This window comes from Phacochoerus africanus, chromosome 4 (genome assembly GCF_016906955.1).
Source record: "Phacochoerus africanus isolate WHEZ1 chromosome 4, ROS_Pafr_v1, whole genome shotgun sequence".
NCBI classification, from domain to species: Eukaryota; Metazoa; Chordata; class Mammalia; order Artiodactyla; family Suidae; genus Phacochoerus; species Phacochoerus africanus.
In genome coordinates, this window is record NC_062547.1 from 26,193,133 (window position 1) to 26,219,564 (window position 26,432).

The following is a 26,432-nucleotide window of genomic DNA, read 5'->3' on the forward strand; positions in this document are numbered from 1 at the left end:
GTGGCAGTGGGGACAGTGAAAAAGATGGAGAAAACCAACAAAGAGCATTTACAGAGCTCCTAATTTTGTGCTAAGCAATGAGCCCAAAGCATCTTGAATTCTCCAATAGCCTCGAAGGTAGGAACTTATCTTTGTTTTGCAGATGAGGAGACATGCTCAGAGCCTTACCTGGTACCACACACTGGCAGATCCCAACTCAAACCAAGGCCCACCAGAATGTCAGGCAGTGGTACCTCCACATTCACAGGGGCGGCGGGGAAGGTGAGTGAGGGAAGCAGGTGGGCACGGACAGAGGGGGCTGCAGATAAACCACTAAAGCCAGCAGCCAGGCTCCACGCCTGCTGACCAGTTCCAGGCCTAGCATTGTCCAAAGCAACTCTTCCAGAAAAGCCTGGATTTTTAGGGGAGATGCCCAGATTTCCAAACACTGTGCAGGCCATCCACCCCCTGGGCCAGCCCCAGACATTTCTGAGTGGACACTTTACTCTAACTGCTCTTCCCACCCACAAAGGCAAGTCTGTTTCTCAACCAGAGCAAGACACAAAGTGTCAACACCGAGACAGACAAAGGAGGCTAAAAAAAAAAATTCTGCCCTGAAGCCTCCCAAGGAGGGTCCTCAGAAGACAATACCCCACTGCCTCTAGCTCTGTTTATGCATCTATGTCCAATGAATCAGGCCTAAATCTGGACAACACCAGCCGTGTGCCTCTTGTAACCCACTTCCTATGTGTTAAGGAACACAGAAGGCTCAGGTTCAAGTCCCAGGTCAGCTAAGAACTGGCTCTGAGACTCTGGGCCAGTTATTCCACACCCCTGTGCCTCTATTTCCTCATCTACAAGACAGGGAATACAGCAGCACCTGGCTCATAGGGGTGTGGTGGGTTTTACAAGAATTAGACACACAGAACCTGGCGTGCACTAAATAAATGGCACACTAGCGCCTGTTCTCATTACCTCATGGAAACTTGTCTCAGACGGTCCCCTCTGCCAGCCTGTGGGCACTCCCTCCTCCCCTGCCAGCTCTCCCCCCAGCCGTGGGTCCCAGCACCCCTTCACACACACACACACAGAGCTGGAACCCTCAGGGGTGGGGTTCCCAGGGGACCTCAGGCAGCCAACTGACTCAGAATGAGGATGGCTCAACTCCGACTTGTCAAAGATCAAGCTCCGTTCCTGGAACCTCCTCTTTCCTTGAAAATCTCTGGGGTTTCCTTCAAGACACCTCCCTGCCAACAAGAACAGAGCAGGGTGGCTGGAGGGAGAAGGAAAATGTGAGTTTCCTGCCCCAGGGCCAGCTGCAGATAACTCATCTCTGGTTTCCGGAAACCTCATCGCTGAGTATTTATTTCTGAGAGGGGGGAAAAAAGAAAAAAAATCTCCCCAGGAGGTTGGAGGAGTGAAAGGGTCTGGAGACAGGAGAGGCAAGATTTTCAGATCCTCCCTCGTCCTTCTCTACCTGATGCCCACCTGCCCCGGCTGCAGATTTCAACCTCGGTATGACCTTCTCCCCAATCTAATCACGTGCCCACGCTCCCAAGTCCCCCAGCACCCTGGGATCTGCCCATGGAGTGACAGCTGCCTATTCACCGTCTCCCTCTCCCTCTGGCTAAGATCTCCGAGTGCAAGAACCATTCACCTCCACGGCTGCCCCAGAACCTGGTCCAGTACCTGGCAGGGGGCTCCACACCTATTCCTGGACTAAATGAAGAAAAGCATCAACCACCCCACCCTCTACCCCCACCCCAGCCAACCAAAAAGTGAAAGCACTTTTAAGAACCAACTGGCACAGGTTCTTCTAAGAAGCAGGACGCATAAGTCGTAGCTTTCTCACACTCCCCTAACTTCCTATGATCCGTGGAATCGTTGGCTGAAAAGAATGTTTAGCAAGAGCATGCTTCTGTGTCAGAGTCTGGCCGCTCTTGTCCCTGGGAAAGCTTGTGAAACCCAAACCTCTAACCCAGACTTGTCCCCAATGCCAAAGGGCAGCCACATTAGGATCGAGGCGGCAGAGGGGTGTCCAAAACCACATCAGTGCCCCACAGAGAATTTACACCAAGAGGACACTCGGGTCCAGCCCCCACCGGGGCAGGCAGAAATGTAGCCTGTGATGCTGAGGGGTCTCACCAGAACGTGTCTATTCTAAGAGGTCATTTTCTCTCCTCTAGGGATATAACAATGTGCAAAGCCCTGCTTTCTAAGGCAGCTTCAATAGAAAATATTTTGATTTATGATCTCCCTATTGACAGACCACAGCCCCGACTAACTTAGGGAAAATTTGCCATTTCATTGAGCTGTGACGTTCCTCATGAATTTGTTAAGACTTTTTTTAAGGTCGTTTTAAGGTCGCCACATCCTTCTCCCTCTCTCTCTCTCTGGCCGCCCTAATGGCATGCGGAAGTTCCTGGGCCAGGTATCAATCCTGCGCCCCAGCGGTGACAACCAACCCCAGATCCTTAACCTGCTGAGCCACCAGGGAACTCCTCCACCCCTTTCTCTTGATCTAATAATGTGTTTTAGAACTTGACCATTCTTAGTCCAAAACATCTACCTGAAGCCTACCTCAGAACTACCCTAAACGTTTTACTAAAGACTTCATTTTCAACGACATGTCTTATAATGACTGCATTTCAAGACCCAGCTACATAAAACCTACCCTCCTGGGCATCCTTTGCACCGGCTAGTATTTATAGGAATCCATTCTTCCTGGTGGAATCCACACTAACTCCATAGTTAGAAAGATGGCCAGGGTTGGCCGGGGTGACCCGGAAAAGCTGATTGAGGCTTTGACACTGGACTTGGATACCCCATCAAAGTTTATTACTCTTTGGCTGGAGTAGAATGAAGAACTGGGAGAGTCATTTCCTCTTGTTCTTTCCTCTGCCGAAAGGAGAAACAGCTGGCTCTCCTTGTGAGAACTTCGCCTCACCCACATGTCCAGCCCAGCACATTCTTGCAGGAGCCCGTCCGGAACTTCTCTAGTTCAAAGTCAGCTCACCTCACCCAATCAGCTAGAGAACTCTCCACAGAGTCCTGTTCACAGGGCAATGCATCACACTGCCCTTCGCTCACAGAGGTGATACCCAGCCAGCCTTTATCGCTTGCTTATTGCTAAATTTTCACAATAGGAATAATAATAGCTAACATCCACCAAACCCTGGATTTTGTCCTAATGATATTTTTCCAATGATCTTGGGGCTTCCCATCCACCATGAGGTTGATGCCATCATTATCCCCATTTTATAAAAGAAACAATAATAATAAAAGAGAGAGGAAGTCACTTGCCCACCATCACACAACTAGTCTAAACTTGACCCCTCATCTCTCTAACCCGAAAGCTCTTGACAGGTTAAACATTGGCAGGGATCTTCTTGCCCAAGGAACTGTCACAGTTTTGATTGAACAACGGGCTTGAGATGAAGAGTCTTCCCTCATTCTGCATCGTCATCCCCCCCCATCCCTGCCGCCTGTGCCTCCACCCGTCTGCTCAGGCGTCAACACTGGTGAGTCTGTGGTTGTACTCTGTCAACAGGGCTTCTCAAAGAAAAAAGAGAGGAAAGAAAAATCAAAACCTGTCTGGTGGAATGGAGCCAGAGAGTAGCATGTCTGTTTTGGTGCTTTGGTTACTGAAACAAAGGCAGCTGTGTTTATTTCCGTGTTGGCTCCTGCAGACGTGGCTTCACTGCATTCAACTTGGGGCCACCAGGTCACATAGGTGCCTGGGGTGAGTTTCATGTTCTCGTTACACGCTGAGAGTCTGTGATGGGAAAGCCTGTCTCCATTCTAAAGACCATCCTGAAGAAGGGCAGAGGGTCTGGAGCAAGGGTCATCGAAGCTCTGGGTTTTTGACAGCTTTGACTTAATTCTGGGCTCAATTCACATCCAGGCAACTCGTTTCAAACCCCAATCAGATATATTTCTCGCCAGCCTGAAAACTGCCCCAAGCATAGAGAGGAACATCTGACAGCCACCTCCCCCTTAAAACCCAATACCAAAAAGGAGAATTGAGGGAGTGTCCTGGTCCTCAGAGGGGTGTCAGGAATCACAGCACATGGTGAGAGATGGGGTCCAGGAATAAGAATAGTACAATGGCAGGAAGAAAGATCGGTTTAACCCTTCTTCCAGCCTAGACCCACGCTGACACTACCACCTAGTGTGCAGAGCATAGCTTCTGCTATGGACGGAACTGTGTCTCCCCCCACTCCCAAATTCCTATGTTGAAGCCTGTCCCCACAATGTGAGGGTATTTGGAGATGGGGGCCTTTGGGAGATCATTAGGTTTCGGTGAAGTTAAAAGGTAGGACCCTCACCGCTCATGCTGGGATTAGCATCCTTTGAAGAAGGGACCTCAGTGCTCTCTCGCTTCCCACTCATGTGCACCAAGTGGCCATGCAAGAACACAGCCAGATGGCACCCTGGAAGCCCGCTCACACCAGGAACCCAATCTGCCGGCTCCTTGGCCTTGGACTTCCCAGCTTCCCGAACAGTGAGAAATGAATGTCTGTTGTTGAAGCCACCCAGTCTCTAGGATTTAGATGCCAGCCTGAGCAAACAAACATAGGTGGCGAAGTCAGGCAGGGATTCACATGCTGACTCTACCGTTCATGGCTTCGTGACCCTGGACGAGCTACTGTGTTTCTCTTACCCATCATTTTGTGCATAGACTAGGTACTGAGAACAAGGGCTGCCTCCACAGGACAGTGAGGAGGGGTGAATGGGATGTATGTGAAAGGCGCCTCGCACGTTTCCCGGCCCCTCCCTCCATGTCCCTGCCCCTGACTCATGTGGCCTTCGTGCCAGAATCAGGGTGGTCATACACTGGTGATGCCTCCCCACATGAGCCACGGCTGAGCTCCCAAATAGGCAGCCCACGGGGCAAACCTGGCCCACGGATGTGTTTTCTTTGGCCTGGATCAATGTTTGGGGACGTTTGGATTATTTATCAGGATTGAAAAGACAGGCACATAAAAAAAAAATCTCACTATCTGGTTCTTCTTGAGAAATCAGATGGTATGTCATGGGACCTGTGTTCTCTGGGGGGGACTCCCTAGGGCAGGGGGTGAGCTCTCACCTCCATCCTCCAGGTCCTCCAGCTGGCTTCACCTGTTCAGACCTGCTGGATGCCTGAGGGAGCAGCCCATGGGTTAACAGGGCGGGTGAAATCTGGCATGGCCCGTCCTTTTCCTAGCTGCCCACAAACAAAGGTTTTAAGTACAATTTCAGGATCAGTCCCCTGATGTGAGGCACAATTAGCACGTTCCTGAGTCACTGTTTTATTTATTTATACGTCTATTGTGAGCTAAGGAATGCTCACGGAGAGGCCGGGATCTTAGCTCTTGGAGTAAAATTCAGTTCTTGCAACCCCCCGGGTTGGCTGACCCAGCTTTGCCCTTGTCTCTCCGCTTCTCTGTGGGGCCTGTTTCCTCCTCCATAAAAGGAGGCCTTGGACTAGATGATCTCAATTGTCTCTTTCCCTATTTGTCGAACTATTATGTGAAATTCGAACATGGGTAGAAATTTAACACAACTCTGTTTACTTCTGAGCCCTAAAGATTTCAGTGAAAGCAGAGCTCTTAAAACACCTCATTGACCCTTAACACAGGTCTTAACATAAACAAGACACCAATAATGGCTTTGTTTGATGTTCTGCCCACTCCAGGGCTGAGTCTCTAGCCATCTTGTTTGGCGCTTAACACACCCGAGAGGAGTGACCACCAGGGCATTGATGAAAGTCCTGCTGTTCAACCTCCTGCCCTCGGGAGACTCCAAGGCTCTGGGCCCTGCCTGCTCTCTGCCCTCGTTTGACCAAAACACAAACGCGAGCACGCTGCCACCCAAGTGCCAGCACTCCGTGCATATGGATCTCCACTGTGTGCCTTGCTCACTGTCACCACAGGACCTTGGCACCTGCAGGTGCCGCCACCCAGAGCCCTCTTCACCTAATTCACGCCCACCCATCCTTCAGATCACATCACCACCCCCGGCCCATGGGGCGAGAGCAAGTCCAACCAACAGAGGCTTTCATCACATCAGCTGTGTTGGAGTAGCCGTCACGGGTGCATCGAGAGAGTGTACACGTGTGATCCGCTGACTCACGATTCCCTCCCCAGCTGAATATAAACCCCCGGAGAGCAGGGTCCCCATCTGTCTTTGCTCATTGTTGTCTTGCTTGGCTATGTAGGAGGCACTCAATTTTGATGAATGAATGAGCAGTGAACACTACCGTCCTGGAAAAATTCTGGAAGACATTAAATTCCTCAAGGACCGTGTCTGATTGAGGGTTTTATCACCCAAACCTACGAGTACTGAGAGTAACAGCCTTGACAGTGATGCTGAGAGCTCCACGTACTAAGCACTCCGTGCGTTCCAACCCTGTCCCAACAGTCTATTGATGTAATGCCTCGATTTCATCAGCTCAAGAACCTTACGGAGCTAGCCACATGTCCTACCCGTGTTCCACGTAAGAGGAAATTAAGGCACTAAGAAGTTGGTAAGGCACCTGGTCAGTAAAAGGAAGAAGAACAGATAAAATCCCAGCAGCCTGGTCCCAACCGCTGGACTATCTTGCCTAATACGGTGCCTAAGGGTCAAGCAGGGCATAAGAAATAGTTACAGAATAAATGACAGCCACCAGATGTCAACCTTCTACCCTCTGCATGCACCCCCCCCCGCCCCCACCACTATATACATGAACAAATGGACATGCCCTCTGTGGAACAGAAGTCTAGACAGATAAGGACCCTGGAACTGAATGGTCATAAGAGCCTCATAAAAACCAGCAGAAACAGCAACAGGAACTAAGCCAAAAATAAAACTGAAGGTAAGGATCCCAGTGGGGCAGCCCCTTCCGCCCCAGCTCAGGTCCAGCCGGGCCAGCTACGTACCTGATGTTTTCGTTCAGTGCGTAAAGCTCGTTGCTCTGCAAGCCGCCCCCTTTGAAGACGTTGATCACAGCTGTCTGGACGCTGCATGGAGGGGAGGGGGACAGAAATGACCTCTGGTGAGAGGATTCTCCTTCCCAGGGGCCATGTCCACAAGCAGCTCACGGCGGAAGGCCGGTGCAAAAGCCGGGAAGCCCGTGGCACAGACATGGCCATGTTTTCTATCCCTAGAATCCATCACTTTCACCCCAGGGTCCTTGGAGAGGAAGGAAGATGGAAGAGAAGGAGCCCCAACAGGAGCCTCTCTCTGGCTACTCCCCACAAGCTGCCAGGCCTTCCTCCCCCGCCTCGCCAGCAGCCCTGCCAGGAAAGCAGGGTTGATGAAGCACGGGCAGCGGGATCTGCTCTCAGGCAGCTGTGTGGCCAGCACTGATGGGCCTGGAAGAATCTACATGGTATTTGGCTGCAAGCAGGAACAGACCCAGGCCTGGGGTTCTCTCATGTAGCAGGCCTCTGTCTTCACAGGGCAGCCTGGAGGCCTGGAGCCAACAGGAAAGGCCAATTCCTTTGCCTTTTTTCAATCTAAAACATTTTTTTCAAATATGGATTTTCATTGGCCTTGCCTTTTAGTAGGATTTTCCTGGGGAGAACTCCGGAGGCGCTGACCTCACTTCCCCTTCCATTCCCTTCCAGAGTATCCAGGCGGGACAGCTAATCCCTTGAGGGGCCCCAGTAAGTTTTAAATGCCGTGTTCTCTGAATCCCAGCCTGACATTTCAGCAAGGAGCTGATCACACGTTGATTGCTGAGCCGCAAGAGGAACTCCACAAGCTTGCGGTCCTGAGGGTCCTAGGCCTTTTTCTTTTTTTTTTCTTTTAAAGAGCAAGCCTCCACTTTACATCAAACCATTTCCCATCCCCCCTCCCTCCTCATCAAGAGTTGTGCGTTCAGTGAAAAAAAATCCCTTAATCCAAATGACAAAGAACTCAGGAATGCTTGAAAATCATGATGCACCTGATTGATCCAAAGAGGAACCAGGGAGATTTGAAAAACAGCTCACACAAGTGCATGACACAGGACTGAGTCCATCTCTACTCCATGCTTGGTGCACAAAAGATCAGCTGGACACCTTACAAAGGCTCTGTGTTTCCTCTTCCAACCACCTGTGACTCCCAGAATCAGATGATCCCTGGTTTCTGCTGCTTAATTAGCTTTTCACATGTATGTGCCTTATCATCCCCAATAGGTAACAGGTGACTTGAGGTCACTAATATGGTCCTACCCTCGGGTCCTCTGATGATATGGCGTGTGACTAATGGGCACAAGTAGTAGGTGTAAGTTCCAATTGTCTTGGGCTGATTAACTGACTTGGGAAGCCCCAAGGCCTTCAGGGGTCTGCTTTCACTCTACTAAAACAAGAAAAGCTGGGGAGGGGTCAGGGGAGGGACAAGCTAGGAGGATGAGATTAACAGAGCCAAACTTCTCTACGTAAAAGAGATAAACAAGGATTTACTCTATAGCACAGGGACATAGAGTCCCTATCTTATAATAATCTATAATGGAATATAATCAGAAAAAAAAATCTGGGGAGTTCCCATTGTGATGCAGTGGAAATGAACCTGACTAGTATCCATGAGAAGGCAGGTTCGATCCCTGGCCTCGCTCCGTGAGCTGGGGATCCAGCGTTGCCATGAGCTGTGGTGCAGGTTGCAGACGCAGCCCAGATCCTGCACTGCTGTGGCTGGGGCGTAGGCTGGAAGCATTAACTCTGATGCAACCCATAGCCTAGGAACTTCCACATGCCAATATTTATAACCAAATGTTGTAAATCAACTATATAACATAAAAAGAAAAATTTAATTGAAAAAAACAAGGAAAGCTGACGGATACAGCCTCTATAGAGAAACACACTCTCTTCCTAAACTGGCCCTTTACTCACGACCCTCTGGAGTGGAGACCTCAGGAGATGCTGGAGCTCAGTCAACCCCTGGCCCTGCTCTCACCCTGGCAGCCCTGCCCGCTACCCTCCCGGTGCCTCCTGTACCTGTTCCAGGCTGAGTTGGAGCTCAGCTGCAGAGCCTGGCGGGCTGCCTGGAAGCGGGGCAGGTCGCTGAGCGCCGGGGAGCTCATGAAGCGTGGTCTGGGCCTGCGGAAGGAGCCCATCTTGGGGAACTCGACGGGCAGGCTGGGGGCAAAGCCACGGGTCATAAGTCCAGGTGAGGGGCTGGCTTCTCCTCTGGTCCTGAAGGTTCCGACTGCCCACGGAAAGGGCTTCTCCCAGGCCTGCCTTCCGGCCCTCAGGCTTTCTCAGAACCGTGGCGTTCGCCAGCACCTGAAACAAGAGGGCCGAGTTTATTGAAAATGCCTGGGCTGAGCAAACCCCACCTTGAAGGAAGTAGGCTGGGGCTTCCCGGCCAAACCATCCTCCAGCCATTTCCGGGGCCCATGCTAATGCCCTCCCTGCGGAGCCCTGCTCACAGGTGTTGACAGGCCTCTCTTGGGCAGTAACAGCGTGGTCACCCCGAATGGGGAGGCAGCAACAGTGAGTTGAGGCCAGTCCCACAGAAAAGTGATTTCTCACGTGTGCTTAACTGTGGTTCTCATGCAGGCCCATCAGAGTTTGGGCACGGGCTGAATCTCTGTCGACCCTGCAACGCTGTGCATCAAGAGATGGCTTTTTCACACAATGCCTCCCGGAGGACCCAGCAGCTCCCTGTCCTGGCACTAACGCTCGTCCATGCGAGAGACCCCGGGCCATGCCAGCGCGCGTGAAGGGCTCAGCCATCCCCACAGCAACTGAGCCTCTTCATTCAGCTCATCTCCTCCCCTTCCCGACCTGCCTCCATTCATTCCTTCCACCAGAACATATTTATTTATTTATTTATTTGTCTTTTTGCCATTTCTTGGGCCGCTCCCGCAGTTTATGGAGGTTCCCAGGCGAGGGGTTTAATGGGAGCTGTAGCCGCCGGCCTATGCCAGCGCCACAGAAACTCAGGATCCGAGCCACATCTGTGACCTACACCACAGCTCACGGCAACACCGGATCCTTAACCCACTGAGCAAGGCCAGAGATGGAACCTGCGTGCTCACAGATATCAGTCAGGTTCATTAACTGCTGAGCCACAACGGTAATGCCTCATGCAATAAATGTTAATTGAGCACCAACTATGCTCCAGGCACCCACTTAGGTATCGGGATGTGGTGGTGACCCTGGAGAAGGTGGTCCCTGCCCCACGGAGCTTACAACCGGCAGGCACTGCTCCATGTCATGCTGATTCCCTCCCAGGCTTTTGACTGCGTCTTCTGTTCCCCTTCGTCTCCCTCTCTGCTTATCTGAAACTAACTTACCCTGCAAGGTTGGCCTCAAGGTCACTGTCTCCTCGAAGCCTTGATGGCTCCATGGTTAATAGCAGTGACTTTGAGTGAATCTGGACTAGAGTCTTAAGGCCACTCCCAAGTTGTGTGGCTTTGGGCTCACTGAGTCTGAGAGTCCCCAACAGTGGGCACAGCCACTTTGAAGGACCAATGAGAGAGGAAATGAGATCACGTGGCAGAATGGGAGACCCAAGGCTCTCAAGCATCAGCTGTTTCTGTTTAGACCCCTCTCTTTCCTCAGCACTTTTGAACCTGTCACGTCAGTCTTTTATTCTTCTGTGAGTCTGAGTCCAAACGGATGATTTGAAGAACGTTTTGGAGAGTTCCCGTCATGGCACAGCGGAAACGAATCCGACTAGGAACCATGAGGTTGCGGGTTCAATCCCTGGCCTCACTCAGTGGGTTAAGGATCCAGCATTGCCGTGAGCTGTGGTGTAGGTTGCAGGTGCAGCTCGGAACCTGTGTTGCTGTGGCTCTGGCATAGGCCGGTGACTACAGCTCCAATTGGACGCCTGGCCTGGGAACCTCCATATGCTGCAGGAGCGGCCCTAGAAAAGGCAAAAATACAAGGAAAAAAAGAAGAAAATAAAAAATGAAGTACGTTTTGGAGGTGGTCAGACTTAAGAATAAATGAAAGCCACCAAAGTCATACTTTCTTCTTCCGAGGGTTTAGGGTTTAGCCCAGAAGTATTCCTACTGGCATCTCTTACCAGCTGACTCTGCTATGTCCCCCAAACCAATGCTGAAAGAAAAAGAAATATTCCAGCCCTAAGTGCCAACTCTCAGGCTGGCAGGAGGGCCGGTTTGGCAGGCCTGGCAGCAGTGTCGGGAGAAACAGGAACCGAGGCGTCGCCTCCCAGGGAAACAGGCTGCTCTGGACAGAAGAGGAATGAGGCTGCAAGGCGGGCACCCAGGCCATCCATCCAGAGGGCGTGGGCGACGCTAGCACCGTGCATAGACAGGGGGCACGGTGACAATGAACGTGTGAGACCAAGAGCCACAAAGGAATGGCTCGCCCCGCCTCTTGAAATTTTTTTTTTCAAAAGGAAAGCAGAAAAATAAATAAATGAAACAAAGGAAAGCAGAGTTCGTTTCCATCTTCCTCTGTGGTCTCCTGCCCCCCTCTCCAGCCCACTCTCAGAGTGAGCTGACAGTGACTAAAATTTACCAGTAAAGGCTGGGGAAGGCAGAATAGGCCCGCTCAGTTTCAGAGGGTCTCCAACACTCCACCAGTGTCCCCTGGAAGGTGGAAAGATCTATGCAAATCAGTGAGTGAGGCGAAGAAGTAATAACGCCACGGAGGCCCCTTCAGGAGCCTTGAACTAACGGGCTTCGGGATTTCACTTGCCCGGTAAAGGTCACCCTCTTAAGAGAGGCTCCATTTCACTGCCCTTCTTTAAATGGGCCTGCTAAGAACTATTCATCCGTGTAATTACGGGATAGTAACTCCTTTTATGAGGCGCTTAAACCCCAGGTGATGGAGCTGCCTCCCATGCAGGCGCACTCGCCCAGGGAAGCAGAAGTGGAAGCAGCACGGATCACGCGCTGTTTCCTTTCCGGCTTCCTGCTGAAACACTGCATCTCAGGAGGCTGAGCCACACTGAGGACCACAGGGGGCTCCTGGCCCCCTCCACTTCTCTGTTAGCACCCCCAGGCCTCCTGCTCCAGGCCCTGTGTGAATCCGGCAAGATACATGGGAGGCCCCATCCACATACATGTGGCCTCTTTTTTTTTTTTTTTTTTGCTTTTAGGGCCTCACTTGCAGCATTTGGAAGTTCCCAGGCTAAGGGTGGAATTGGAACTGCCGCTGCCAGCCTACACCACAGCCATAGCAACACCAGATCCCAGCCACATCTGGAACTTACATGACAGCTCACAGCAACACCAGGCCCTTAATCCACTGAGCGAGGCCAGGGATCGAACCCACATACTCATGGATAAAAGTCTGGTTCTTAACCACTGTGCCACAGTGGGAACTCCAGCCCTTTTAACCAAGAGCAACTTTCAGCCAAAGGCATCATGACAGCAGCTTCCTTGGTCTCACATGGGCCACGCAGTCACGCATAAGGAGCCGCCTCCGATTCATCTGGCCCCTGCAAAATCTGCCACCCTCAGATCCAGACCATCCAAGCTGCCCTTGTTCCCATCATCCCTACTTCTGGATGGAGCCAAGAGGCCTCCCCAGAGCAGAGAGGAAGCTGCTGGGAGCGCTGATGAGAGTGGCCTAAAGGGAGAAGCTACCTCACCCTGTATCTACCTGCTACGGCCCTGGATCCTCGGACACAAGCTTATCTTGACCTAAATAGGACAAATCAGAAATGACCAGACAGATGGGGCTTTGGAGTGAAGCCAGTCCAGACTGCCTTTTACAAGTGATGAACGTGAGGCCCAGAGGAGCACAGAAATGTCCAATGTCTCTGACACAGGAGAGAGCCAGGACCTGTCGGAACTCAGGTTCCCTGACTCCTGATCTAGAAAGTTCCCTAGCCCCCACCTGAGTCATTCTTAAGCTCCTCAGGCATTGGGATTTTCTCATCTGTATAACCTCAAGCCTAAGCAAGTGCTGAAAATAAAAATGAAGGAAGGGTAGCAACTAATAAGGCACCGAATGCCCGCCTGGCATGAAGACAAACCCCGTCACCATAGGGGAGCTTAACCATCACATAACCCCATGTGAAGATCAGAGAAGTTAAGTAACCTGTTAGAAAGTCACACAGCTCATAAGTGGCGAATCACTGACTGATGACAGGCCTGATTCTACTCTCCATTCCCCCTTTGCCAGGCTACCAAACTGGGCCAGAAACTCAGAATCAAAGCTACCAAGTTACTTGGGAAGATTTCACATCAAAATTCCTATCTCATGCTCCGGAGAGAAACAGACAGAAAGAACTCTGAGAGCACAGTTGATGGGGATAAGAGAAGCAGGAGGAGACAAAAGGCAAGCAGAAAGCATGGACTGCCTTCTTAGGCACCCCACTCCTTACTATCCGTGTGACCCTGGCCAGTTTCGTGACCTCTCTGAGGCTCAATTTCCTCCTGCACAAAATGAACTTGCCAGCATGACAACCTCAGGGTTGTGTGAGGATAAAACAAGTACGTATTTATAAACACATGGACAGAACAGCACGCAGCAAACAGCAAATGCTTCCTAAGTGCTGGTTAAATAAATAAAATAACTTGTGGTTATTTCTAAATCTCCAAGGCATGACAGCCGTGCAAGCGCAGTCACACTTCCTCCTGCTTATGGCGACCTCAGCAACATCTGGAAAATACTTCTCCTGGGGGGCAGGCCAGGCCTCTGAGCCCCCGGATGGTGATCACAGTGCGTTAGGGCCGTGGGTCACCCGAGATGTTATTTACTGAGGAGCGGGAGGCCTCTCAGCTCCTTTTCTGGGCTGCCATGGGGGTGGATGTTGGTCACAGAGTGAAACAAGTTCAGAATCACCGGCCTTTGGCCCAGCCGTTCCACTTTTGAGACTGTACCCTATACAGATGGTCCCGAAGACTCGCAGCTATGCTTATTTGTCTGCAGTGACAAGACATTGGAAACGACTGAAACAGCCATCTGCGGGGGACAGGATAAACCAAGTATGGTAGCCCCTAAATGGAATAGTTAAGACATCATTAAAAGGAGTTCCTGTTGTGACTCAGCAGGTTAAGAACCCAACATAGAGTCCATGAGGATGTGGGTTCGATCCTTGGCCTCGCTCAGTGGGTTAAGGATCTGGTGTTGCCACAAGCTGCAGCGTACGTCACGGATGTGGCTCGGATCTGGCACTGCCATGGTTGTAACATAGGCTGGCAGCTGCAGCTCTGATTCGACCCCTAGCCAGGGAACTTCCATATGTGGCAGGTGCAGCTGGTTAAAAAAAAAAAAAAAAAAAAAAGACATCATTAAAAGCAATGGGAGTACCCCTAGTTCCAAAGGATGAGTGGCCACTGGTGGCTTTGGCATCAGCCAAACACTGGCATCAGGGCTCATTCTGCCACCTACTGACTGTGGGAGACAGAAAAATTGCGCCTCCAGGATATAGTCACCCCTTAGTCCTCAGAACCTGTGAATATTACCTTGGGTAGCAAAAGATAAGATTAAGTCAAGGAATCATATCTTAGATTGTCTAGGTGGGCCCATGAACACCATGACATGTATCCTGATGAGAGGGAGGCAGGAGACTGGAGACAGAAGAGAAGACACAGATGCTCAGAGAGGAGACGAAGCTAAAAAGGAGGCAGCAACTGGAGAGAGGCAGCCGCAAGCCAAGGAATGCTGGCAGGCCCCACAGGAGGCTGAGAGGGGAAAGGAAGAAAGAGATTCTTCCCATGGCAGCTAGAAGTTGGTATGCTGTGAAAAGAAAGATTCACCTGTAGAGCCTCTGGAGGGAGTATGACCCTGTTACACCTTGATTCTGGACTTCTGGCCTCCAGAACTGAGAATACATTTCTGTTGCTTTAAGCCACCAAGGCTGTGGGAATTTGTTACTGAAGCCACCAAAAAAAAAAAAAAAAAGAAGAAAAGAAAAGAAAAAAAAAAGAAAGAAATGAATACTCTCACTGTGTGGCCTTGGACAGCTCTGGAGTCTCTACTTCTGAAGATGGGCACGTGGAGAGTTGTGGTGCTGATGAGACAGATTACCTATGAAGAGCGTGGCCTGGTTCCTGAAATGAGGCCGGTACCACCCACAGGTGCAGCAGAGGCTCAGAGCAAAGTGCCAGAGCCAGGCTCGGTGCCACCACTTCCAGCCGAGACAGGTGACTTAGGACTGGTGGGAGGGGCTGGATGAGGTGATTCAAGGAGGACTTCGCATAGGCTTAAAATAGTCTTGGTAGGCGGTGAGTGCTCGCTCTACGCCGCCTAATGTTTATTTCACCACCACCCACCCCACCACCCCCCCACCCCGCCACCACCACAGTCGCTACATTTGTCTGCTCCATCTGCCATAACCAAATACCACACTGGACTGGATGGTTTAAGCAACAGAAATTTCCTTTCTCCCAGTTCATGTGCTCCAAGTTCAAGATGAAGGTGTGGGCAGGGCTGAATTCTCCGGAGGCCTCTCTCCTTGGCTTGCAGAGGGCCACCTTCGCCCTGTGTCCTCCCGTCTCCTGTCCTCTGTGTGCAAGCAGCCCTGGTGTCTCTCTGTCTACATTTCCTCTTCTCATCAGGCCACCAGCCAGACTGGATTACAGCTCACTCTAACAAGTTCACTTACACGTAATCGCCTCTGCAAAGGCCCTGTTTCCAAAGACAGACCCATTTTGAGCTCCCGGGGGCGAGGTCTCAACATATGAATTGGGGGGTTAACATAATTCAGCTACGCCACCGTCAACACGGTCATCCTCGCAAAACCTTCTTGGCCCAAAGCCTCCCAGCTACAGAAACCACCGTAGGAGGTGTTCTCTTCCACAAGACCTACGAGGTTAACACACAGAAAGGTGTGCTTCTAAAAGTTATTTCAGCAACTAAGTTTTGGATGCTTGAAGCATTCAGTTCAGTCCTCTGGAAGCCAGGGTCCTGGGTACAGGGACCGTGTGGCGGGCACGGGGTTTCTGGGCCCGATCACTGACCTTGCTCTCCCAGGCTCACCTCGGGGGTTGCTTTGGAAACCTCCAGGCTCAAGATCCGGGATGTATTTCTTGGAGAGAAAGAACACGGTGTCTCACCTTCTCCTCCTGGCTTCCAGGGCCAGGGTGAGGGGAGGAGGGGTCGCAGCCCACGGGCCAGGCCAGTGGGCAGAGGAAGGTGGTACACTTAGTGGAAAATGCAAATGAATTCTACTGAGCCTCCAACCCTCAACTCTGAAAAGGGAAGTAGGATCATGGCACAACTTAAAATAAAGAAGTGGGTGGCTTAGAATGACTCTGGGGCTTCCAGGAAAAAGCCATTCTGAGTGTAAATAACAAATAAGTCAAAGAAAACTAGGCACGCCGTCTGATGGGGCCGCCCAGAAAACCAGGAGAAATCAGTTCCCAAGGAAACCAGAAGGTCCATCCACACGTCCCCTTTGGGAGCCCCTGCAGGCAGGAAGCCCAGCGTGGAGCTCCCTTTCCGGGACACGAACACAGAAGTGAAGAGCCAACGTCTTTCAGCACCATCAGGATTTAGATCTTGTCATGTAATTCCACCCACACCCATTCTTTAGTTGTGGCCAGAGCTGTATTTATAACGATGGCAGCAGAAAATGACAGCACATTTGCGGAGGGCCAGTGAAGGAGTAGACACTTGACACGTATTATCTTGGTGTTTCCAGAGTGAATTTAGGGGGTCTGGACCAAAAATCTTGAATGAAATAGATTAGAAGAGAAAACATCAGGGTGCACCGCCCTGGGGGGGCGCATGTATATGACAGGTGTAGCCCTGTGCTGAGGCCAGATGTATCAGTATTTCCTACTGCACCTAGTGCTCAGAGTATTTGAAAGCCCTGGGTGCTACTGCCATCCGCATCTTAGAGAAAAGACAGAGGTGCTGCCTAGGACAAGAATCCAGCAGTCTAGCGCCTCCGATGCTCATGGTGCTGTTGCTTCAATGCCTCCAAAGGTTCCCCCCAGGTCTTAGAATAGATCCCCAAACACCATCCTTACATCTTCATCTCCTTCCACGCTGCACGCCAGCTCGCCGGCTTTCCTTTATCTCTTCTAACACCACCTGCTCTTCCTGCCCCCAGGACCTTTGCACATGCTGTGCCCGCTGTGTAAAACACAGCCCCCTCACTTCTCTAGGCTCAAACCTGCACAGCCTTTGTCACTCAGCCTTCACTTGCTCAGAGAGGCCCTCGCACCTCACCTCGATCAGGCCACATCACCCCCCAGAGCTCCCTCCTCACCTCCTTCACTGTGGTTTCACAATCCACCTCAATATATCACGACAGAATTATTTCCTATTGTTTTTCTGAGGTCCACCAGGGCAGGGACTGTGTCTATCTTGTTCTCGGGTGCCTCCCCAGAGCTTGGTACCGTGCAGGAATTCCACAGATAGTTGAAAGAGCACCTGAACCAGCCCCATGAAAGGTACGACTGCTGGGAGCCACAGGAACCATAAGCAAGTGTCACAGGAACCATAAGCTGAGAACACCAACACCTCAACAGACATAGGGCTTTACCCTCTGAAAACATCCTGGTATTGAAATCTGACAAACCTGGGTTCAAATCCAGCCTCTCCAATGTATTAGCTGGGTGACCTGGATAAATAACTCAACCTCTCTGAATCTCAGTTCCCTCATCTACCAAATGCGTGTGATCCTAATCTCAATGCTGTTAAGATTAAATGAGATGGCCTAGACCATGGTGGCCTGGCCCATAGGAGGGGCCCCCCCGCATCACAGCTAGTGTTAATGTTTTTAGAAAATATTGCTCGTCACAAAGCCTTCATGGGCTCCAAAAGGTGACAGGTGGCCGTGGTGTGGAGCAGCAGGTGCTCCCACACATTGCTGAAGGGAGCATCATCTGGGGCAACTGCTACATAGGGAAATTTGACCAGGGCTATGAAAATGACAAAGGACACACAATGCTACCTCCTGGAACTTTACTCCAGGCATGTCAAGTGGCTTATGGAACCAGGGTTTTCACTACAGCCTTCTTTATAATAACAACGGCGTGGGCATACCCTAAATGCTCAGCAGCAGAGGACCGGCCACGTAAACTCTGGTATAGAAAGGGAGAGAGCTTTCTGCATTGACAGGGTGCTCTGAGGGGGACACTCCGAATGAAACGTGCTGAAAAGGAGTTCCCATCCATGGCTCAGTGGAAACCAGTCTGACTAGGAACCATGAGATTGCGGGTTTGATCCCTGGCCTCGCTCAGTGGGTTAAGGATCTGGCATTGCCGTGAGCTGTGGTGTAGGCCGGCAGCTACAGCTCCAATTAGACCCCTAACCTGGGAACCTCCACATGCCATGAGTGCGGCCCTAAAAAGACAAAAGACAAAAAGAAAGAAAGGTGCTGAAAAGCTAAACAGAGAATCAAGTGTCTATTAGGCTCCCCTCTGCATAAACATATATGTATATGTCACTCGTATATGTCACTGCCCAAATACCAAGTAGTTCTTAAAGGACTAACCAGGAACCTGTAACACTGGTTTTCCCCAGGAAGGGAATAGGTGGCAGGGCCCCCTTTTTTTATAATCCCTTTTGTGCCTTTTGAATTTTGAAATATGAAAACGTATGACCTATTCAAAAAAATAAGTAAAAACAACAGTGATTTCTCCCTATACCCCTCGTCCCCCCACCCCCAGAAAAGTAAAATAAAATACAAGTTTGTTCAAACTCAGTTGTTTGGAGGAAGTCAGGGTTCAAACTCGGCTCCTGGTTCCCAGTGCAGGGTGCTATCAATTACCGGCCCTTCATTCACTCAGTCAACCCAAATGTATTTATTCAGCACTTATTCTACAGCAGGAGCTGCCTTGCACAGGGACACATGGGCCAGGGCAGAAACTCTGGTAAGAAAAGAAGATGGAAAGAAGAACCAATTTCTTTCCATTTTTGCATCACGCGTCACACGTTGGCCCAAAGGGCTGAGCCTGGAACATACCAGAGAGAGGGCAGAACCAGAGCAGGCGAAAGGAGGCGGCCACCACTCCATCCAACCTGGTGTCTGCCATCTCTGGAGAAAAGCCCAGCTCTCCCAGACCTGAATTTTCCAACAGAAGCCCCAAATCCAGGCTTTTTAAAGTCCTAAAAGCAGAGTTTCCATTGTGGCTCATCAGGTGAAGAACCTGACTGGTATCCATGAGGATGCGGCTTTGAGCCCTCGCCTCACTCAGTGGGTTAAGAATCTGGTCTTGTGGCATAGGTCACAGATGGGCTCGGGTCCGGTGTCGCCATGGCTGTGGCATAAGCCAGCAGCTGCAGCTCCAATTCAACCCCTAGCCTGGGAGCTTCCACATGCCACAGGTGCAGCTATAAAAAATAAAATAAAATAAAATAAATAAAAATTAATAAATAAGTAAAATAAAGTACTGAAGGCCTCTGATGTGTGAGTACTGGCAACTAATTCACTAGGCCATCGAATGCTTTAGGGACCTCACATATTGGTCTGGGACCTTTATTTTACCCCGTCATTGCAAGGACTACAAGCCTTCTTCCACGTTGCACCCAGAGCCTAATCTGGGTGTGACATGAGCTGGCACTACCCGACCCCGACAGCCTTAGGTGTCCCTTCTCTTCCCCTCGGCCGTCGACTTCTCAGCTAATTAAGGGCTTGGACTTGCTAACGGCCATGATTACCTCTCAGCAGCGCCAGCCATGCACTCAGCCTCTGCCCTGTGAGCCCCCCCAAACCGGGCACCCTTGACAGAAGAGGAGGGCGATGAGACCCTGACTCCACACCAACTCAGAACCAGTCCTCCCGCTGACCACACCACCTAGCTGACCAGCCTCTTCACGAACCAGCTCTTTCTTAACTCACTCTTACCCCATCGCTGGATCCTCGGCGGCACCACGGGCACCCCCCACCCCCTCTGTATTACAGATACACCCAGGCGTACTCTTCCAATGGGGCGAGCCAGCAGCACCTGGGGCCGTGCCCGAAGAAACACACAGCAAACCAAACCCTCTCAGCCAACTAGGAAACCAGACCTGAACGCCCCCGGCCCCGGCCCACGGGATGGAAACTAAGTTGAAAGGAGGTTTTTAAGAGCAGTGGGACCAGTCTGCAAATCAGTTGCCTCTCATGACGATTTTATTATTGTTGCTGCCGATAAGAATAACTATTACATTTAGAACAGATAAGCAATGAGGTCCTGCTGTACAGCACAGGAAGTTGCATTCAGTGTCTTGAGATAGAACATGATAGAAGATAATAGGAGAGAAATAATGTATATATATGTATAACTGGGTCACTTTCTATACAGCAGAAATTGGCACAACACTGTAAATCAACTATAATTAAAAAAATAAAAGGGTACCCCAACCATCATTAGAGGCTGGTCTTCACAGCAGGATGGTGGCAAGACTCTCCGGGCATCTAGTGCCTCAGTTCATTTCCACCCTAAACTAGTGAGGTAGGTTTTGGTATTCCCACTTCGCAGATAAAGAAACAGAAGCCTTCAAATTTACTTGCCCAAAGTCAGAAGAGCAGTAAGTGGGACCCGTGTCATATCTGACCTGATTCTGGCGCCTGAATGCCCAACCCTCTGTTTCCACAACTCTCGTGTGTGCCATGTGGACCACCGCTCATGCCCTCCCTTCACGACCATCACCAACAGCTTCTTACCTGGTTCAGACAGCCCGAGTGCTCTGTCCCTTACAGGAAGGAGGCTTCGTTTCCTCATGGTTCCTGCAAGCGAGCTGAAGTCATTGTTTGTTTACTCGTTCACTATCTGACTGGCCTTGAGAGCAAGTCAGTTCCTTAAAGACCTGTAAGCCCTCGCTTGTCTCATTCACGGCTATATCCTGATACAGGCACAGTGCTAGGCACATAAAAGATACCCAGGAAATAATTCTGAACACTGGGATAAACCCCCAAGCCAGCAGGAAGAGCGGCCCTCCCATTTCTATCCCTTTTTCTCTTTTTTTTTTACTTTTGGCCGCCCTGCAACATATGGAGTTCCAGGGATCAGATGCTAGTTGCAGATCCCAATTCCAGGGAACAGAGCCCGGCTGCCGACCAATGTTGTAGCCGAGGCAACACCAGATCCTTAACCCACTGTGCAGGGCCGGGAAAAGAACCGTGCCCCAGCGCTCCCAAGATGCCATGCCGCCGATCCCATTGCACCAAAGCAGGAACTCCAAGCCCTCCCCTTTCTGAGGGACCAGGAAAATCCCTTCCTTCTGCTGAACTGGGGTCCAGCTGAGCATTCTTGGACCCGTGCCACAGGGGCCAGGAGTCCTGCGTCTGTGCTGGTCGGTGGAACCCCAGACACAGCAGAGGAAAGTGCCTGCCGCCTAGCACAGCACGCTTACTTGGATTAGGAACCAAACTTTGCAACTTTAAGGACACAAAAGCCAGCCGAGAGACAGACACTCCTACAAAACAAGAAAATGTTAAAGGTCAAATTTGCGCGATGGAAAAGGCTGGCTGGACAGGAAGAATGAGACAACTTTCTCAGCGTTCCACTGGAAACCAAGTACAGACGGAAGAGTCTGGGAGTCCGAATTTGTGCAAGAATTAATATTGGCCCAAACAGGATGCAAGCTTGCGTTTATCTCGGCTTCAGAGTGTGGGCTAAGTGTCCGCAGGCCTCAGCACTGACAATTCAGGTCGGTCTAGAAGTAATTATTTCATCTCATCATCATCATCATTGCCCGGGGTTACTAACCCCAGCATAATCACCAGAAAAATCCCCTCCTTCGGTACAAGGCAGGCAAACCCGTGGGGAATAACCACACATCTTTACTCTTCTGTAAGCCCCACTTTAAGTATCGTGTTTCTTGGAGTGCAAATTGTTTGGGTGGGGCCCCCAAATGCCAGCCAGAGTGATTCTGCAGCACGCCTACCAGATGATAAACGGAGAAGTCTAGACAGCAGTAGTAACTGGGACTGACCATTACTTAAGCAAGCACATTGCTGACGGGGGACATACAGAAAAGCCTGCTGGGGGACAGAGCGGTCAGAAGCTACAGTCCAGCAGCCACCAAGAGTTTTCAGGGTGGGGAGCTGTGCTCTAGGTTAACATGTGTGATGTATTAAAAATGAGCTTCACTCTCTCACTACAGGAAGAGGATGGAGAGCCTTTTCACAAGGAAAGGTGGTGAAGGGAAAAGGCGCTTCTTCCCAAGTCACGGAGCCAGTGTAACAGGCACTGAATGGACAGGCAGAAACTGAAGGGATTCTCGAGACCTGATCATTTCGGGGGGTGGGGGTGAGGGGGTCATGAGTTCAAGTCCATTCAACAACCACACTAGAAGGTCTGCTGTCTGCCAGGATCTGAGTAGCGAAAGTCCCTCGGGGCAAAGAAGAATAAAGTATCTGTCCCCAGTGGGGCTCAGGGGCTTTTGGGAAATCGAAAGGTGACGTTATAATGCAACTGGAGGAGTTCCCGTCATGACTGATTGGTTAACGAACTTGACTGGCATCCATGAGGACACAGGTTCAACCCCTGGCCTCCCTCAGAGGGTTAAGGATCTGGCATTGCTGTGGCTGTGGTGTAGGCCAGCAGCTGTAGCTCTGATTTGACCCCTAGCCTGGGAACCTCCATATGCTGCAAATGCAGCCATAAAAATACAAAAGACAAAAAAAATAAAATAATGCAACTGGAGACCGAAGGCTGTAACTGAAGATCTCGGCAAGATTGAGGCCACAAAGTTAAATCGCCTTTTTCAATTACAAGGCAAAGCGAATGAAAGGTCACCTGAAAAATACATGTTCTCCATTGTCTTGTTTGTTCCTTCAAAGCATGTGGGCGCTGGACACTGGGAAGGAAATCTGAGGAAGGGAGAAGCAAACTTTCAGAAGTAAGGCTGGAGTATTTCTTTATCTGTGACTGAAAGGATGAGTAAAAATATCACACTTTAATAAACAGCTAGTGAACACCCACTATCGAGGACACAAAGATGAGCCAGATGCGGTCCTACCAATAATAAAAGAGAGAAAAGGAACAGTAACTTGGTCATGAGGAAAGAAAAACAAAGGCAGGCCTAGAGCAGAGATGACACACTCAATGCCGACGAGGGCTGAGGCAGAAAACAACGGTTAGAGGGCCCAGCAGGTGCTATGCCAAACGAAAATCTTTTTGTTTTTGTTTTTTCTGCATTTTAGGGCTGCACCCGTGGCATATGGAGCTACAGCCACTGGCCTACACCACAGCTCGCAGCAATGCCGGATCCTTCACCCATTGAGCAAGGCCAGGGATCAACCTGCATCCTCAGGGATACCAGTTGGGTTCGTTATCGCTGAGCCACAACAGGAATGCCCAAGTCTTTTTGTTTTTTAAGGAACAGCTAGAAACCTGAGTTTATATATCAAATCTCCCAATTTTTAAAAACTGGAAAAAAATAATCTTTTTCTCCCTCCCTCCCCCCAAAACACGACTCAAACCAAACAAGACATTTCTGATGCTAAGTTTGGCTCCCAGGCTGCCAGTTTGAGACCGGAGCCTTGTCTGGAGCAAAACACGCCCTGCTTCTAACTCCCAGGACTGGAGGCTAATGAGGAAAGGTGTGAAGGTCACTCCGGCAGGCCTGTGGGAAGATGAATCCAGTCCTGGGAAAAATAAATAAAGTAATTGAGCCAATAAAATAAAACTCCAGAGGCCTGTGCTATAACTCTCACCACTGACATCTCCCCAGCACTTTACACGGTCTGCTTTACGTATCCGCGGGTTGAGTCCTCAGGTACAGAGGGTCGAATGTAAAGGACTTGAGCATCCTCAGATTTTCAGGATAGGGAGAGGGGAGAGGTCCTGGAACCAGGGTCCTGCAGATACCGAGGGATGACTATGGTTTTTTTAAGCTCATTTTCATGTCACTTCATCTGATCTCTCCAACAACCCCAGAAGTAGGCATCCGTTTGACCCCTATTTTAGAAGTGAAGAATTTCTGGTTCAGAGGCCAGAGGAGCAACGTGCCTCTGGTGTCACAGCTATGGAAAGGTAATAGCATCGTGACTCAAGTCTGGGACTAGTACTTTTCCAGGATTTCAAAGAGAAGAACTCCAGCCTACTGTACGTCCTAGACATCTTGCTGTGATTCTGATATACAACCAGGCTTGATGCCCCGGGTCTAGGGAGAACCAGTGTTCTCAGCTAAGGGTGATTTTGCCCCCCTTCCTATCTTCCCACAGGAGATACTCACCAATGTCTGGGGGCATTCTGGGCTGCCATACTCTGGGCGCGGGGGGGGGGGCGGTTTGAAGAAATGCTAAAGGCATCCAGCAGGCAGAGGGTCAGGGATGCTATTAAATGCACAGGACAGCCCCCCAACACAGAGTTATCCAGCCTCAAATATCATTAGAGCCAAGGCTGAGAGACCCTGAGCTGGATTCCAGTGCTTGGCTCCTGGAGAATCAGCAGAATTAACATCAACTGGCAGCTGGTTAGACTTTCAGGGCCAACCCAGACCCACTGAATCAGATTCTGTGGTTGAACAAGATCCCCGGGTGATTCGTGTGCACTTGGAGGAGCACTGCCCTCGACCACACATCCTTGGCCATTATGGAATTTTAGAAGAGAAAGGAACCTTCGTGGTAAGCCAACCTCATCACTCTGTAGACAGGAACATGGAGCCACTGGCCCAGGGCCAGACAGCTTGCTGCGACAGGGTCAAGATCAGATTCCAGGTCTCAATTCCCCGACCTGTGTTGCCTCCAAAATGCCAGTTAGGACCAGTGCATGGATGCTTTGAACAACTCATCCCTCTGCAAAGTTCATACCCATCTATGGTGGGGGTGGAGTGAGGGGGGGGGGGGCAGTGCCTTGGGTGCTTTTCTGAAGCCTAAAAGGAATCGATTATCCTGTTGGTTGAGATTTTTAAAAAATAACCTTAGAAGACCACCAGGGATTACTGTGTCCACCCAACATCTTCTGCCTCCAGATATTCGACCATGAACGTGGCCATCCTACTGCCCCAGCGGTGGACTCCGGCAGCCAGGAGGCTGTGGTGGAGTTTTCCAAAATGACGGCAGCAGCTGACGTGCTCTCCCCCACAGACATCTGGGGAAAGATGCTGAACTCTTTCCAGACGAGTACTTAGAATTCAGCGGCAAGCCCAAAAGGGTTTACACGGAGGATTTACGCGGCTGAGGTCACGAGCAGGTTGTAACAGGGTCTGTGGCAGCTGAGTTGAGAATCATACAGACACACAGCAGAGCCCTTACTGGATTTTTGCTCCCAGGCCTCGGGAAGAAAATGAGAATGAATTCCATCAGGTGTTCTCCCAGGCTCAGCTTAAACAGATAGATATTCTAGTTCCCCAATGGCCAGGAGAGTCTCAAGGGATCCCTTTATCCTTGTCCTTGCAAGAAACCTAACCACTGTCACAGCTGCCTTCACCAAAACACAGAGCTCGGCCTGTGTCCAAAAGAACAAGCAGTGTTGGAGTGAGTTCTGCAACAAGTGAGAAGAGAAGGGAGAAACTGGAGATGTTGCTGGTGTTTGGCAACCAGCTAAAGCGAAACCAGAACACTGATGAGGGTGCGACAGAAATCTCATATTTACACCCCAAAATTGAGGCGAGGGAACGAGCATGAAAGCTTAGAGATAAATACATGCTTTGTGTAACATATGATTAGATGCAAAATAAATTGTACAAATAACGAGGAGAGGCTGTTTGGGCAGGGGTAGGGTAGATGCTGACGTGGTTTTTTTCCAGAGGCCACGGTCAAGAGGAAGAGCAATCTCTTGGTGAGTTCCACTGCTCTCCAGAACCCTTCAGGGCACAATTCACCCCTAAGCACAGCAGGGCCGGGATGAGGTCCAGCAAATGAGGCATCTCCATGCAAGGCTGTGCCCTTGATGCCTTACTCACCTCAACTAGTCCCAGCTCCAAGGCGCACACCCCATGCGCTTTGAGAAAGAGCGCTAGCGTTTTGGGCTCAAAGCTTACACACGGAGGAAAGGCGGCTGGTTTTCATTCCAGGCTTAGCCTTTTATTACAGAGAAAAATGAGCGAGCAGTACTCCATCCCCCAAGCCTCACACAGGTATCCCTACATTTCTGACAAAGAACTCAGTTAACTGACTTGCTGTCCAGCCAGCGAGAGCCAGCCGAACCTGGCTGTGAGTTTCTGCTTTCTAATGAAAGCAGTATATAATACTATCATTTATTATCCTGCTACAGAAATGGAATATTTTTTAAAGGGAAGAGGCAGAGAATGTCCTCCATAAACTCCCAGAATATGTTAGAGTTGGAACGATCAGAGGGCAAAAAAAAAAAAAGAGAGAGAGAGAAAGAAAAAATAGTCAGCTTAAATTTAATAGACCGTTTAAATTCCTAGTTGATGGTAATTAGAGAGCAAGCAGTATTTTCTTTAAACGGCTGCTAGACAGAACTTAATCCAATTTAGGTAATCACTAACCTTTGCTTTTTTTTTTTTTTTTTTTTTTTTCTTCTCTTTCCCTCTCTCTCTCTCTCTCCCCTCTCTAAATGGAATTCAAGGGAGTTCCCATCGTGGCTCAGCAGTTAACCTGACTAGCATCCATGAGGATGCCAGTTCGATCCCTGGCCTCCCTCAGTGGGTTAAGGATCTGGCATTGCAGTGAGCAGTGGTGTGGGTCACAGACGCAGCTTGGATCCCACGTTGCTGTGACTGTGG

General features: G+C 50.3%; 1 protein-coding gene across 11 annotated transcripts in view; it reads right to left on the reverse strand.

Moving 5' to 3' along the window:
- The window catches only part of PRR5L (proline rich 5 like), an 87,120-nt gene that overhangs the window by 54,874 nt on the left and 5,814 nt on the right, over positions 1–26,432 (reverse strand). For 5 of the 11 annotated variants that reach the window (XM_047775969.1, XM_047775971.1, XM_047775964.1 and 2 more), the window contains exons 2-3: positions 8,922–9,209; positions 6,882–6,962 (exon numbers count right to left, since the gene is read on the reverse strand). In XM_047775969.1, coding sequence (XP_047631925.1) covers positions 6,882–6,962; positions 8,922–9,085 — 245 coding nt within the window. In that variant the 5' untranslated portion in view covers positions 9,086–9,209. Of the gene's footprint in view, positions 1–6,881; positions 6,963–8,921; positions 9,210–14,885; positions 14,911–20,457; positions 20,521–22,534; positions 22,633–26,432 lie in introns of those variants that run through there. The other 6 variants (XM_047775967.1, XM_047775973.1, XM_047775965.1 and 3 more) reach the window with 3 other exon arrangements.